The sequence below is a fragment of the Protopterus annectens genome, chromosome 12.part0, assembly GCF_019279795.1.
Source record: "Protopterus annectens isolate FY-2018-M chromosome 12.part0, PAN1.0, whole genome shotgun sequence".
Taxonomy (NCBI): Eukaryota; Metazoa; Chordata; order Ceratodontiformes; family Protopteridae; genus Protopterus; species Protopterus annectens.
In genome coordinates, this window is record NC_056746.1 from 257,270,082 (window position 1) to 257,285,700 (window position 15,619).

Sequence of the window (15,619 nt, forward strand, 5' to 3'; positions counted from 1 at the left end):
TAGCTAACATTTTGAAGTTGGTTGGAGGCAGGCCTGCCTCTTTTTCCTTCTGCAAAGGCCACCAAAAGTTGGTCCGCTCTATTTGTAGACTGTGCCCTGCTATGGTAGCACCTGACTGGCCAGTGCACATCAAGTGAATACAGAGTTATTCAGCTGTAATTTGAGGTTAAGGGAAAATACTGTTAGGTGTATAGCTTGGTTTAAAGAGACCTCTGACACTATCTTGGGCATGAAAGAAGGATTAGTTATTAGGGTAACCCATTCCCTTTGGAATACAGTTAAGGGTTTTTTGCTCATAAGGGCTTGCAGTTCTGAGACCTGCCTAACTGAGGTGATTGCTGTCAGCAAGGTGGACTTCCATGTGATCATCTTTAGAGGGACTGAGACAGCTAAGGTAGTGTGGTAAGCTTTTCCAATGCATAGTTCAGGTCCCAAGAGGATACAGGACTTCTCCCATGTGGTCGCAGGTGTATTATCCCTCTAAGAAACTGTTTCAAATGGAAATGAGCACAGATAGGTGGAGAACAAGATACACAAGCAGAAATGGTAGAAGCATGTACTTTACTACTTGAATTAGAAAGGCCCTGCTTAAATAAGTCTGAAAGGTAGTCCAGTACTAGATTCATGCTAGCACTAAGTGGCATCGTGTCTTTGGTCTGGCACCAAATAGAGAACCTTTTCCATTTTGATAAGAATGATTTTCTTGCAGTTAGATTTCTTGCATATCTAAAGACAAATAGCACTTCAGCAGAATAAGATACACTGCTTGGTGATGAAATCCAATCATTCATGGTGTTAGATTGAGTATACTCATGCTCAGGTGTGGATGAATGACAGACCCCTTATGTTGGGTTAGTAGCTCTAACACCAGGGAAAGAGTATAGTATCTCCCCTTGCTGCAGTTCAACAGAAAGGAGACACAGTGTTGTTTTGGCCAAAAGAGATCTATGAGTATCATGCTCAGCCTGTCTGCTCTCACTTTCATCCATACCCTGGAGATTAGGCATAGTGGAGGGAAGGCGTACATGAAGAGGAAAGGATGTCATCTGAATCCAAGTCAGAGGGATGACTGAAGAGGGAGATGTTCTGCATAAGAGAGTTTGTCCTCATCTTTGGATTATGAGGAGTCTAAATCCTCCTGAGGAGAGACATCACAGACACCTGTGGCTGGCTGCACTCCCTGGACTTCATAAAATACATGAAATCTTGGGCTAGCTTAACCAGGTCTTGTGCACCAACCTGGGTAGAGGAGGCTGAAGAGTAAGGCAGTGTGGGCTGGGGCTAGTAGCTTTCTTGGATTTGGATGTCCAGGGTTTTGGGATCAAGGCCTCAGGATGCAGACAGGTGTCCATGATCTCTATCCAGTTCCCTAGGACTTCTTCATATATGACTACCAAGGGAATACCTCCCTCCCCCTCAGTTCCCAGCACTTCAGCATCGGAAGCTGGGGCCTGCAAAGCAGCCTCAAACCCAACTGATGCCAGTGTGGTATTTATTACTGTGGTATGGCCTCCAGCCATGGCAGTGCCCCAAGGGATTGCACCAGAGAACTGAAGCCTATTAGTAGGCAAACCAGTTGCCTGACCTGAGCTGTTATCAGAAATCCTGGCCATGGATATAGAAAACTCTATGAGATCTACAACATGCTTCTCCTTCAGCTTCTTGTCTTTACATTTTTTAGTAAGGGGCCAGGCCAATGTCAAGGTGTGCAATAAGGTGGATGGCAGCAGGTCTGAAGACTCCATGTGGACTGCAAGGACTTCAGCCCTACATTTCAAGGTTTTGGAACAAAACCTAGCACAGTACTTACAACTAGATATGTTTTGCTTAGGACCATAGTAAAATAAACAATAAGAATGAAAATCCGTATGTGGGATTTGCTTCCCACACTTTAAGCAATTATTTACTTTTGGAAACATTAAATAGAAAAACATTTCCCCAGTAGGGTACTTATTTGATTGTAGACTGGACAGAACTCTGGAAAACAAGCCATATGAATGGACTGCGAATGTTAGAAACATTTATTTATTTACATTTGTTAACCGGGTACTAGCCGACTGGGCTAGTAGCCCATTTTCAGTGGAGACCTAGGGAGAAAAGCTCTAGTACAGTGACAATAGAATGACAGCTATTAGTTATGTACATAAACAAACAATGCATTTTAACATAGTCACATGAACAGTACAAGTAATGGAGTGGAAGAATAAGAATAAATTAAACAAGTTAAATAATAACAATATGTATAGTTAGAAAGAGAGCAGTGTGCAAAAAACATATACAGGCCATTCAGACAATGTCAATATGTCAGCTGGATTGTTTGTCAGAGTGAGGTGATAAAGCCCTTGTTTATTAAGAGTTATTTAAAGGTTATAATAAAAAGGTGTTAGTGAAGTAGAAAAAAGGAGAAGGAATTAGCCAGGAGCTATACAGTTGTAAAGCCAGTGACTATTGAGATGCTCATTTAAGGTTTGAAAGAGGACAGGTTTGGTTAGTTTGGATGTGTTGAGGAAGAGAGAGTTCCAATCCTTTGCTATTTTGTAGTAGAGGGAATCACCGTAATAGTTGTGAGACTGGGTAACTTTTAGCATAAGTTTGTCAAATGATCTAGCGGTTCTACAGGTAGAGTTGGGTTGCATCAGGTTTGAGAGAGAAGGGCAGTTACTGGGGTTGTAAATGACTTTGTGAGCAAAGATAAGCTGGTTTTGTGATAAGAGATCGGGCAGTTCTAGCCATTTGAGCTGCTGAAGAATAGAGCAGTGATGTGTTTTATGGGAGTGATTGCCACAAACTTAGCTATCTTGTTATAGCATGACTCTAAATTATTAAAGTCAGTCTTATGAAGGTTGGTGAAGACAGTCTAGCAGTAGAGGAGGGAAGATAGCAAGAGCGATCTAGCTGTGGCTAGCCTGGCTTCATGTGTGAGGTAAGGTTTGGCTCTATAGAGGGTACCAAGTTTAGAGTGGACTTTTCGGATTGTTAGGGAGATGTGGTTTTCAAATTTTAGTCTGTCATCTATTGTGATGCCTAGGAGTTTAATTTGGTCAGTAGGCTCTGTAAAGATCATTAACTTGGTTTTGTTTGGGTTGAGGATGAGTTTATGGCTGGAGAGAGAATTCTCAATGTCTTGGAAAGCCGATTGTGTTATGTGGTGCTGTTGTTGTGAGGAGGGGGCTGAGCAGATAAGAGAGGAATCGTCAGCATACTGGATGATGGTTGCAAGTTGGGTGGCTGAATGTAGGTTGTTGGTAAATATGAAGAAGAGGAGGGGACCAAGTGTGGAACCTCAGGGTACCCCACTGGTGACAGGTAGGAGAGGAGAGAGAATGTTACTCCATTTTGTAGCTTGTTGTTGGTTAGTCAGATAGCTGTGGAACCATGTGAGAGAAGATGGGTTGAGGTTATAAGTTGCTAGTTTATTTAGCAGAAGTTGATGGGATACAGTGTCAAAAGCCTTAAACATGTCCAGGAAGATTGCTGATACTAGCTGTGGACAACACTGACTACAAAGAACATCATTCTCCTAACTGTGACAGGAATATTTCCTGGAGCTGTGCATCAGACTGCACAGCTAGAAAGAACTGAAGAAAGCACCAATGGATGCACGTCTTATACCCTGATGTCTGGATGTCAGTCCTCAGATGTCCATTAGATGGAGATGATGCAAATACTCTGCAAATTGGACTGGACACAGTCTTCTGCATGGTAGGAAGACTCAAGGATTAGTACTACAACACTGACTATGAAGAACATCAATCTCCTAGCTGGAATATTTCCTGGAGCTAGAGTCTGACTCATTTATTGCACGTGCTGGGAGCTACTTTTATTCTACAATTTCTGCCTGCAGTGAGTAGACTGGACATGTAACATATTCTCTGAAAACACTTTGTTCTCTTAACTTTGCTAGTTTTTTTCTCTTTCAGTTTAACTGCTAACCTTCTACATGATGATGGAGCAAATGCCCTGTCTGTGGCAGTGAAAGAGAACCAGACTCTCTCCTCATTGCAGTAAGTTTTCTAGTTTAACAAAAATGATAATTATTTAAAGAAATAATTTTATAAACTCACAGATACTCTACTTATGCAAAGCCAAGAAACAGTGTTAAGATGTAATACTCAATTTTTGTAAAGCTATACAAGTTCATATATTTAGTCTGTCACATCCAGAAAGAAATATAAATAAGTGTTGTATTTACCGACTGTATATTAACCAGCCACAAGCAAAATGACTAAATAGTGATATACAAAAAAATGACTGCTGGAGACAAAACAGCTGAACGCATGTTTTTGTGTGTGTGAATGCTATGGGGACTGAACCCCCACCACATAACATATACATATACCCAGACACAGACACAGACACACACACTTACCATGCATGGGGATGGGGTGATTTATTCCTACCTCACTTCTATGCAATATAATCAACTGTGACTTTAGTCCACTTCATAGGAAGGGAAAAAGCTCCTTAAGATTTTACTGGTTGTCCTCTTTTAGCCAATATGTCTATTTACCAACTTTGCTTACAACAGAACAAGGTGATCCTGAGTCCTACTTCTATGCATGAACTGTAATTTATGTGTTCTTGATTACCAGCAGCTTCGGAATGAAGAAAACTCCACAGAACCAGTACTGCCTCAGACATAGGTAGTGGAATGCAGAAGTCCAGGACAGGAAGGCATGCTGGTTGGTTAACAAAAAGGCTAAGAGCGGAGATGCAATAGCAAAGAACAAGGCATCAAAGGCATTCTACCAGATTCTGGAAAATGACTCCGTAAATGGCACAAAGAAGCTGTATCAGGTTGCAAAGCAAAGACAAAAAGATAAAGAAGAAACACATTGTTCATAAGGGACGCCTGCACCTTCCTGCTCACCAGTCCATAGGACATTAAAGGTAGATGGAAGGAATACTTCCAGCAACTTCTGAATGAAGAAAATTACACAGAAGTTGTACTGCCCTGACACAGCCTATGATGAGATAAGAGGAGGAGCACAGAAGAAGTAAGAACAGCACTAAGGAAAATGAAGCCAGGGAAAGCAGCAGGCTCAGATGAGATCACAACAGATATGAGAAAGATGTTCGGTGAGACAGGGGGAAAATGTCTCCTGAGGGTACTCATAGCAGACATATTCGAGATGACTGAAGAATAAGCATACTAGTGCCAGTAATCAGGAAAAAAAGGCACATTCACAACTGTGGACAGTGTAGAAGTATTAAGTTCCTATCACACTACATGAAAGTTTTGGAAGGGGTAATTAATAAATGTACACAGGGAGGAGTACAAATTAAGATGGGAGATGAGCAGTCTGGATTCACATCAGGATGCAGCACAAGTGACCCAATGTTTTCAGTGAGATAAATACTTGAGAAGAAGCTAGAGATGAGGAAATACTTCAAATGGGTATTCCTAGACTTGGAAAAAGTATATGACAAGGTCCCAAGAAAGCTGATTTTAGCAGTCCTGAAGTCGTTCAAAGTCCTAGATACATTGGTAGAATTAGTGCAGGCTACTTACAAGGACCCAGTGACTCAAGTACAAACAGTGTTCAATTTCACAGAGGGGTTCCCAGTGGGAGTGAGTGTGCATCAGGGTTCAGCTCTGAACCCACTGCTGTTCATACTGGTGATGGACTGGGTCCATGTCTGTCCACCCAATAAGAATTACAGCGAACACTTTATAACTGAACATTAAACAGCAAAAGTCAAAACTGCTGAACATGCTTAATATCGAAAAGTAATTCAATGAATGTCCATAGTTGGCCAACAACCAGGAAGATAAGGTAAGCGAAGGAAACTTTTTAAAAAATTTGCCCTATTCCTCCCTGTAGTGTGATCTCAAAGTTGATATATACAGTTGGGGGGGTGAAACCCCCCCACCTTGTTTAATTACGTTTGTGATGTTTGTCAGCTATGGCCATTTGGCAAATGTAATTCCTATTCGATGCACATAGACCTGATGGACTACATTAGCAAACAGGTCAGAGAGGACAGATGAACAAAGTTGCTGTATGCAGACAATATGTTACTGCAGCCAGACTCTGAACTAAAACTTCAGCAAAGGGTAGGGGAATGGAAGGCAAAACTGTAAGCACATGGAATTAAACTGAGTACAGATAAGACAGTTGTAATGGCAGCAAATGGGGGAAATCAGAAGAAGCTAACAATGGAAATAGAAGGCAAAATAGTGGAAGAGGTTAACAGCTTCAGGTATCTGGGAGGGGTGGCTGAGGAGAAGGAAAATCTGAATGAGGAGGCCAAAGCTAAAATCAGGGGGGCTGCAGCCAACTGGCACAGAGTGCCAGGGGCAGTGTGTGACAGAAGCTTGCCAAAGAAGCTGAAAAGTAAGGTTTGGTGTGACCTGTACTACTATATGGTACAGAAACCTGGGCGGTAAAAGCAGAGCAGTTGAGGAAGCTAGAGGTGATGGAGGTGAAGTGCCTGAGATAGGTGGCAGGATGCACACTGTGGGACAGACAATGAAATGAAGACGTAAGAGCAGAAACCAAAGTAGCTTCAACTGCAGAAAAGGTCAAAGAGAACAGATCGCAGTGGTTTGAACAGTTGTGCAGAAAAGCAGATAACAATCTCATGAAGATGATTTGGGAAAGACAGGAAGAAGGCAAAATGAAACAAGGGAATTGAACAATGTGGTGAATGGATTGTGTTTGAGAAGACCTACAACAGTCAGACATAGCTGTTGAAGAAGGTAGGAGGGTGGCATTGAATAGAGAGAGAGATGGCAACAGTTCACACAACAACCTGAACCCATGTAGAAAATATAAAAAAGAAAAAAGAAAAAAGGAGGCTGATGTTGATTATAATTCCAGGAATCTGCACACGTATGGAAATCATGGCACTATGACAACAGGACCACTAGCTGTATTTTACTTAGTCTTTGTTAAATACACAAGATCTGTTCACCACACCTGCTGGTTTTCTGGGTTAGTCTGTGAACCGTGTTAGCTTGGTTTGATCACCAAAAAGTCAAAAGGAGATGGTTTAGAATTACAGTTATTTCTATATAATTACATTAAATGGTATGACATTGTTAACCTTGGGAGCCTTTTGAAAATACAAGATCCATAAATGCAAATCTTGCAACTGCAAAAACTTAAGGGCAAAAGAAAAACCCAAGGCTGGGGTACCACAGAGCATTCCCCTTATTCTAAGGTACAATATCGGAGTTGGTAAGTAGGAAGGATATGAGCGTGCTTCACATTTTATTATCAATCCCCCCTGCAGAAGCACTTTAATGGCAGAGTTTCCTTATTTGCATTTTAGTGTTTATTGTTGTGGAATTCAAAAATATAGGTCTAAAACATTTAACAGGGAGGCATAAAACACCAGTGAAGTAATGAGGACTCATCAATATTTATTAGCCTGTGGATATCCATGTGCCCTGCTTCCTTGCATCTTATATGACTACTCCATTCCCTGTGTTTAGCAAAATACTTTTATCTGTCCATGCAGCAGCCAATTTCCTTTCATTAACTGTTACAAAAGTGTTAGTTTTGGGACTGGAGTCATTAATTATCAGACTAATCTTTGCCAATAGGTTCTGTGCCAGTGTTGCATGCTAAGATATTTAATCAGTGCCTAATATCCAGTATCATGAGTTTAAGTTGTTCTCCTTGTCAGCTTTGTAGCTGCACAGGTTGCCAAGCAATGTCTGCAATATTTTAAACATTACTCAACTTTTATATGTGGAGGAATGGTGCTCCTGTTTCATTACACAAAGTATTTGATCATTTTATTAAAATACTGTTGTGAACACATTTTTTTTATGAAAATGTATCTAATTTCATATTATCCTACAGATACAACACATCCTGTGAACACTGAAAATATATTATAATCATGTGTAATACATGCTGCAGTAAGTTTGGTAGCTCTATATTTTTCTCTCTTCATTGTATAAAATGTAAAAATTGTTGGGTGGGATTTATTAAGTTCAAGTCACTACTGTGGACAGGTTGCATTAGTGGAAAGGTATGATGTATTTGGTTATAAGTAGGAATATGTGTTCAACATGGCTACCAAACAGCACACCCAGTGCAATGGAAAGGACATATTATTCTTAATCAGAATCATTAGGAACTGCACTAACATTAAGGAGGTAGGTCATTGGATATCCAGTTTCTAACACACAGGACAAGTTGCCCAAGAGGTGAGTGGAACTAACTGCTAACCCACCAGCTGAAGAGGGAAGCTAATTGCCGCCATGCCACTGGTGATGTTATTGTAGAGTATGATTACTGCTATACATCTGAGGGATGCATTCTGCTCACTAGCATGATAATTAGGCTGAGACTGATGTGATAACTGTTGTCAACTTGGAAGAGTTGGATAGGCGAGGAATTTCAAATGCCACTAGGATGGGAATGCAGTTGGGAAGTGACTTCAGCTGATTTTTAAGATGCATTTATTTATGCTGTATTTCACTGGACCCTTCGACATTTAACTTCTGATCCCTTGCCCCCTTCAAGCTCCTCTAATCATCTTTTGTTTAGAGGGTCAATGGCTGTCATGGGGTAAATGAATTAGAAGTTATAATGTTGGGCTAGTAACTGTCCACCTATGTCCACATGGCATGCATGCAAAGCACTAAGCAGTTTAAACTTATGTACACTTCAGTGTTGCAGGAACTAGTGCAGCCTTATAAGTTCATAGGTTCATACATTCACATTAGGATAACAACCGCTGGGACCTTTATGAGCCTAGCCAGGCTTCTAAAATGTATCGTACAAGATTATGTGCCTCAGATCTTATTTTAAGGGTATATGTAAGCCAAGGCAAGATTTACAGACTGCCAGTGTTCACTAAAGACATAGGTGCTGATTTCCCATCCAATCTATAAGAGACGGAGTATAGAAAGAGGGCTTTGAGATAATCTGTATCGGACATGCTGTTTATGCCCTATATTCTTTTATGAGGAATGTCGTCAACATCCCAGTTGTTGCATGTGCCTAGTCAGGTACATATCTAAGGGGGCATTGTACTCAATGATGGGCCTGATAAAGGTCAAATGCAGTGGAATAATGACCTCCTTGGGCCTAGATGCCATGCCCTTGCTTATAAGTTGAGTAACATATAATGAATTCCTTACTACCTTTGACACATGTTGGTCACAAGCCAGGTTACTCTCTATATGCATACCCAAAACCTGGACTACTGGTTCTGCTCTTAGAGGTATGTTATTGATGGGGTAATTGCCTAGTATACCTGACTTCCCAAAGGGTACTATTATGCATTTCTTGTCATTGTGTTTTAAGCAATGGCATTGGCACTAGTCATGTGTCTGTTGTAGCCTAGCCTGTAGGATGTTAGTGCCTTGAGGGATTCTATGAATGCTCCCAGATAGCAATCATCTGTAAACCTGGTTAGCCAGAGACCCTTGAAATTGGCCTTAACTTACAAGAAATAGATGCCAAAAAGGAGTAGACCCAGCACAGAGTTCTGAGGGACTCAGCTAGGGGCAGGCCTCTTTGTGAAGGTGGTCACCGCAATCCTAACTTCTTGGGTCCTATCTGAGAGCCAGTTGGCTAATGAGTGCCTAACATAGGATTATTATATTATATTATATTATATTATATTATATTATAGTATATTATATTATAGTATATAAGTTTCAAACCTCAGTAATGCCCTATATAAACCCATTTTAGTTTGCAATGGATTTAAATTTAGGTTCTTTGTCTTAGAAACAGTGCCTTGGAATATTAGAGGTGGCCCATGGGAAGAGAAAATTGAATACAGAGAAGCATATTGGATGGGGTCTACTCCTTTTTGGAATCTAGTTCTTGTAAGTTAAGGCCAACTTCAAGGGCCTCTGGATAACCAAGTTTACAGATGATTGTAATCTGGGTTGCTTTTGCATTTGTTGTATTTTCTGTATTTTTTGCAGTTTTGTGGTCACTAGAAGGTAGTAGAGTGTTTCTTTTATTCTCTTAGAGGACTGTTATTAGATGTAGGAAGATTTTACATATGCATTTTTAAGGTTATAATAATGTGTGTGTGTGTGTGTGTGTGTGTGTGTGTGTGTGTGTGTGTGTGTGTGTGTGTGTGTGTGTGTATATATATATATATATATATATATATATATATATATATATATATATATAAAATTTGAAAAGGAATGTTTTAAAGTGGACAATTGTTGGGTTAAATTAATTTTTATACAATATCATAATTTTATTATATTTTTGTTTTTAGTTGTTTATGGTGTAATAAGGATCTCATTTAAGTACTTGTTAATTAATTATGGAAAGGTGTATTTAAATGTTGGTGTTATTTGATTACTCATAGTTGCTGAAGAAGTCTCAGTTCACTGAGATGAAAAATGCGGTGAGTCAGTTAAGCATTTATTGTCTGGTTTATTTTTTATTAAAGTTCGAGTTACTGGATTACTTGTGGGGTGGTTTTTGCCTCCTAAGTACTACTTTTTGGTTGTGTTTGGAAGGTCAGCACCCTGCGTGCTTTAGTGGCACTCTTTTCCATTCTTGTTTTTTTGTGCCTAACATAGGAGTTATCACCTATACCCTCCAGTTTGTTTACAATGCCTCAGTGGGGTATTGCATCAGATACCTTAGCCAGGTCAAGGTAGGCAGTATGCACTGTTTTTCCCTCAGCCATTGCCTTGATAACCCTATCAAAGAAGTCCACCAAGTTGAGTAAGCATGATCTACTCTTGAGGAAATCAAACAGGGTTGGATCCAGTGTTTAAAGGTTTTCTGTGTCTTTATTAATAACTTCCATGATAATTCTTTCCATGGCCTTACATATGAGACCACTCACATGTATGGGTCTGTAGTCCCCAGGGTAAATTGCTGGCTCGCACTTGTGTAGAGGGATGACTGTTGCAGTTCTCCACTCATGTGGCACAATGCCTGTCCAGAGGCTGTGGTTTAACAAGAACTACAGTGGTCTTAGTAGGTCATGCTTCAGACTATTTAAGAGGCATCCTGAGATATTATCGGGGCCCCCTGATGCAGTGTTTTTGGCCTTAGAGAATGCATCTTGGATGTGCTCCCTAGTGATACTTGGGAGGGGTTATGCATGATGGTGTTTCCTGGGAGGCAGCTGGGGGAGATAGGTAGGGGTAAAATTGGAGCTGAATTTGCCAGAATATTTGCTATATCTTCTGTCTCTGTGTAGGTGGCTCCATGTACAATCAACTCTGCACAAGGCTGTATGCTACCTTTGAGGTTTCAGACAAAGTTAAAGAATGCCTTGTGGTTGTCCTTATACTGAGAGGCTATCTTTAGCTCAAGTTTGGCTTTAGTAGACTTAATTTGCTCTCTTAGTTGTTTGCTTGTTTAGATTGATGAGAGTGATTCCATCATTCTAGGCATAGTGCTTCCTAATCTTCGCTATGACTTTTTCCTTTGGTTGAACAAACTGTTTAAGTTTGAATTCCATCAGGGTGGTTTATTTTTTGAGTTAGTTCTGGTCTTATCTTTGGTGGGCACAGCTGTCTCTATGCATTTATTGACATGATTGTACAGGGTTTCTGTGAAAAAGTTTGCATAGGCAGTTGTGTTTTCATAGTTTGGAGGGGTTTGAAATATTGACAGATTATCACTTAGTAGTAGGAAGCTTGCCCTTGAATAGCTCCTAAATGTTATGTGTTAGCTGTGGTCACAGAATTAATTTGTATTACAAAGGAAACAGCTTTGTGATGTGACCTTACCAGAGAGGACACTACACTAGGGGAGGTGCAGCGTTTGCCCATGTTTGTGAGCATCAGGTTGAGTATGTTTTTACCCCTAGTAAATATAAGAACTATCTAATCGAGAGTGCTTGTGTTTACAATGTACAGAAATCTCTGGGACTGTAAGTTTGGGGTCATGTAGGTATCACAGTTTATAGTAGGATAGTTAAAGTCATCCATGAATATGGTGTTGGATTGAATCTTGAGAGCCTCCGATAAGTCCATGTGTGAGCTATGGGTTTCTTGGGTCATAGAAGGTGACCTATAGCTTGTAAGGATATGATATGGGGCTTTGCCTATGGAAACCTGGACATGGAGAAACTTAAGTGACTCATCCTGTTTGATTAGTCTCGAGGTGAGTTTTTTGTTGATATAGATTGAGGTACCTCCAACTTTAGTCCCTGCCTGTGCAGTATTTGGCCTAAATGTGTGGAACTCACTGTAGCCCTGCACTGCTGGAGTGCCCTCTGTACCTTTAAACCATGTCTCAGTAATTGCACAGATGACAGATGTTCATATTTTCAAGGGTGAGGAGAGCCTGTAGAGAATGGAGTTTCTTGTTTAGACTCCTTGCATTGAGCAGTAGCAGACCACTGTACCCAAGGTCTCACCTTAGGGCAGCGTAGCAGTGTGAGAGACAAACATTCTCTCCTAAAGTGGGGCAGCTTGCCTTTAGACACCATCCAAGTGGCTAAGTGAAATTCCTCCTTTTTCTGTGATACAGCTACATCAAAGCTAATTCAGAGCTGATTATATTAAATAACGGGTTGTAGCTGGTAATTTCCCTTACATGAAGAAATATTACCCCCATGTGAATTCAGGATTCAAATTCCAGTTCAAATTAATTTTCTTATACATAAATGGAATTTGACTTCCTCATATCTGCAACCATAACATGGAATGAAAGTGCACAAACTACTGACAATAGGTAGCTCTTCTGGAACCTGACTGGAGTTCTACCAGTGGCTGGAAGGGTATTTTGCACATGGTATGTTGACAGTTCAGTCAGAATAGGAAATTATATTTCATAATAATACAAATACCAAATGAGGGAAGTATTTTTTAACACCTTTAGGACAAGCTACCAAACCATATAATTCAACCTTACCATTTATCAAAATTTCAATAAGCTATTGGATATCGAAGAACCAAACATGAAACATTAGCAAAATATAAATGAATGCTTATTTTTCTAAAGGCCTTTTAGTCTTAAACAGTGTTGATGCCATGTTATAAACCTACCACTTTGAAAATGAAAAATTCTTTACCAAGTGTTCCTTCTGAAATTCTGCATTTTCCTCATCCTGAACAAACCACTATGAACTCAGATCTCTGCAACTTATTGTCTTCTGTAGCAAACAATGATCTGCAGCAAATGAAATAATTATAGTCTTATATTCAACATTTTCTTGCTCAAAAATATATTTTTAAGTGACTGTTCTTTATACACAGCTGCAATGTATGCAGCTGTTTATGCTTTCTTAACTGTTGGTTACCACTTACAGATATGGAACAAAAATTCATCATTCTCCATCTAGCACTGAAGTAAAGTACCCCTTAATGGAACAAGATTTTTTCAAAGAGGCACACAATAAATATTAATTTCTTTATCTTCTGTTAGTCTTAAGTCCTAAATTAAAAATTCAATGGAGTGCTTTGTTAACAGTTTTATTTAAGGAAATTTATTTGAAAATAAAATACATAAATGCAGCATATGGAGAGGATCTGAGTGCAAAGAGATTAGGTTAACTTCTCCAGCTTTGATGTTCAGAGTTTTGGCTAACATTCTTTTCCATAACCTTCTATTACATGCCCATAACACAGTGTCATCTTCATCGAACAAAATTATAATGTAAGAGTAAAGTATTTTACTAAACATGGATGACTTATTGCAACCTGTTTCTGAATGTCTAAATGGTAGATAAAATATCAGAAAATCAGTGAATATGCAAGATTTGCTTCTTCTGGTAAAAATGAAGATTGTGTAAATTTGTTTAAGACAGTACAAGTATTCAAATTCAAGAAATGATCTTTGATTCACTTTTATTTCTTTTCTAGTCTCCAGTGGAACTTTATCAGTTCGAAAGCTGCCAAAGCACTTGCCCAAGCATTACAGTTCAACACGAGCCTTACCATCCTTGAGTAAGTCCCCTGCTCAGAAACACCGTAGAAAATGAAATCTAAGTGTAGAATCTTATCTGTTAACAATGCACACAGCTGTAACAGTGACATGCACAGGGGAATGAAGTTGTGCAACGAATTATAATACAGAAAACAACATAACCTACAGAAATTGTCCTCAGCAATCAGTTTGATATATTAATTTTGCATATCATATACACTGTTATATCTTTGTACATAAAACCAAGACAAGAATTTTAAAATGTATGAGTAGCTAAAAGTAAATTCAGCCGTCTATTCAATGTAAAGACATAAGCAAGGTTGGTTATTTATTTTTATTTACATAATCTGACTTCTAATGTCCTTGTACTTCAAACAATAGGAAACACTTGCTTATATTACATTCTCAACAACACAAGTCAACCTTTAGTTTCTCAGGGCTGCTAAGTTATTATACCTACATCTTAAGCTTCACTTATATGGGCTTTATTAAAGCACATCAACCACTCTAAAGGTTAACAGTGCTTTAAACAAAATAGCCACTGTCTTATTTGTCTGCATGATTTCACTTTATATGACAAATAAATGGTGTGTACAGAACATAAGTCCTTGAGCCCTTAACCCAATAATATCGAGGCTGCAGTAGTCAGTAGCTGTAAGATACCCTTGAAGGGAAGCTACAAAAAATGTTATCTAGAATACGTACTGGTGTTTTGGTGGCAGAACCAATGTCATACTACCTCATTACTCCTTTTGACTGAATGCTGACAGCAGTTGAGAACAATGTGAAATATTTTGTAATGTTAGTGTATTTTAAGTGTGTGGACAACAGAAATCTGAGGCCTAGGTATTAGAAATGTGAAATACAATTAACAATGAATTTAAAACAGAGTACTATTAAAAGATAGAAAACAGTAAATTGTATGTGGGGGTGTGCTTTACTATTTATAGCAAAAATAAAGATTATTTCCTTCTTCATAGATCAAAGGAATCAAACTACCAGGGCATAACTTCCAGATTTATTTTTTCATTTTTCCTCTTACCTTTAAGCATGTATTGCAAGACCACCAGTTATTGTAGAGCCCACATTCTGCCTCTCAGTAGTCATCTTAAGATTAGTGCTTCTGTTTTCTCCTGGTGAGAGAAGGAGCGCAGTTACATTATTTCCTGGCGACTGCTGATCACCAGAAAGCTTAATAACTGCTTTACAGGTGACAGCTTAGAATCTGTGCTTATATTCTGATCCTGGTGAGAGTAGGAGCTGAGTGCATTAATTCCTGACTCTTTCTGGTTGGAGAGCGAGTGTCTGTGCTTAACATACCTGATAGGTCTGGTTGCTATTTAAGGCATCTACCAGAAAAGGGCTACAAGCATGCAGAGCCTTGCATCATCTGGGACAAGACTGTGGCTCACCAAACAGGCCATGGTCTGCTTCTCTTCTTGGGATTGGTGCTAAAACTAGCTAGTTTTAGCTAGAACTAGCCAGTTTTTTTTAGTTTCAGCACTCAAAACTCTTTCCTTGTGCTCAGCACTTGCTCAGAACTCGTTGTAAGCACTAAATAAACTACAAATTACTACAGCACTCAACTTTCCTCACTTGTCAAGAGGAAAACAGTTCTTAGTACTTAAATAAATAAGCACCTATCCAGGCATGTCCATGGGTCAGCTCCCGGTGTTTTTTCCTGTCCACCTGATGAATCTGGGCATCTTGGGGCAATGTAGCAATTGGTAACCAAATGAAATACAAAAACTAATAGAAATAAAAAACTGCTTAAAGGCTGAAAACTCAAA

General features: G+C 39.4%; 1 protein-coding gene across 1 annotated transcript in view; it reads left to right on the forward strand.

Annotated features, from left to right (window-relative positions):
• Nucleotides 1–15,619, forward strand: part of NLRC3 (NLR family CARD domain containing 3) — a 778,434-nt gene that overhangs the window by 611,646 nt on the left and 151,169 nt on the right. Inside the window, exons 13-14 of the mRNA XM_044089322.1 lie at nucleotides 3,921–4,004; nucleotides 13,766–13,849. Coding sequence (XP_043945257.1) covers nucleotides 3,921–4,004; nucleotides 13,766–13,849 — 168 coding nt within the window. The remainder of the gene's footprint in view (nucleotides 1–3,920; nucleotides 4,005–13,765; nucleotides 13,850–15,619) is intronic.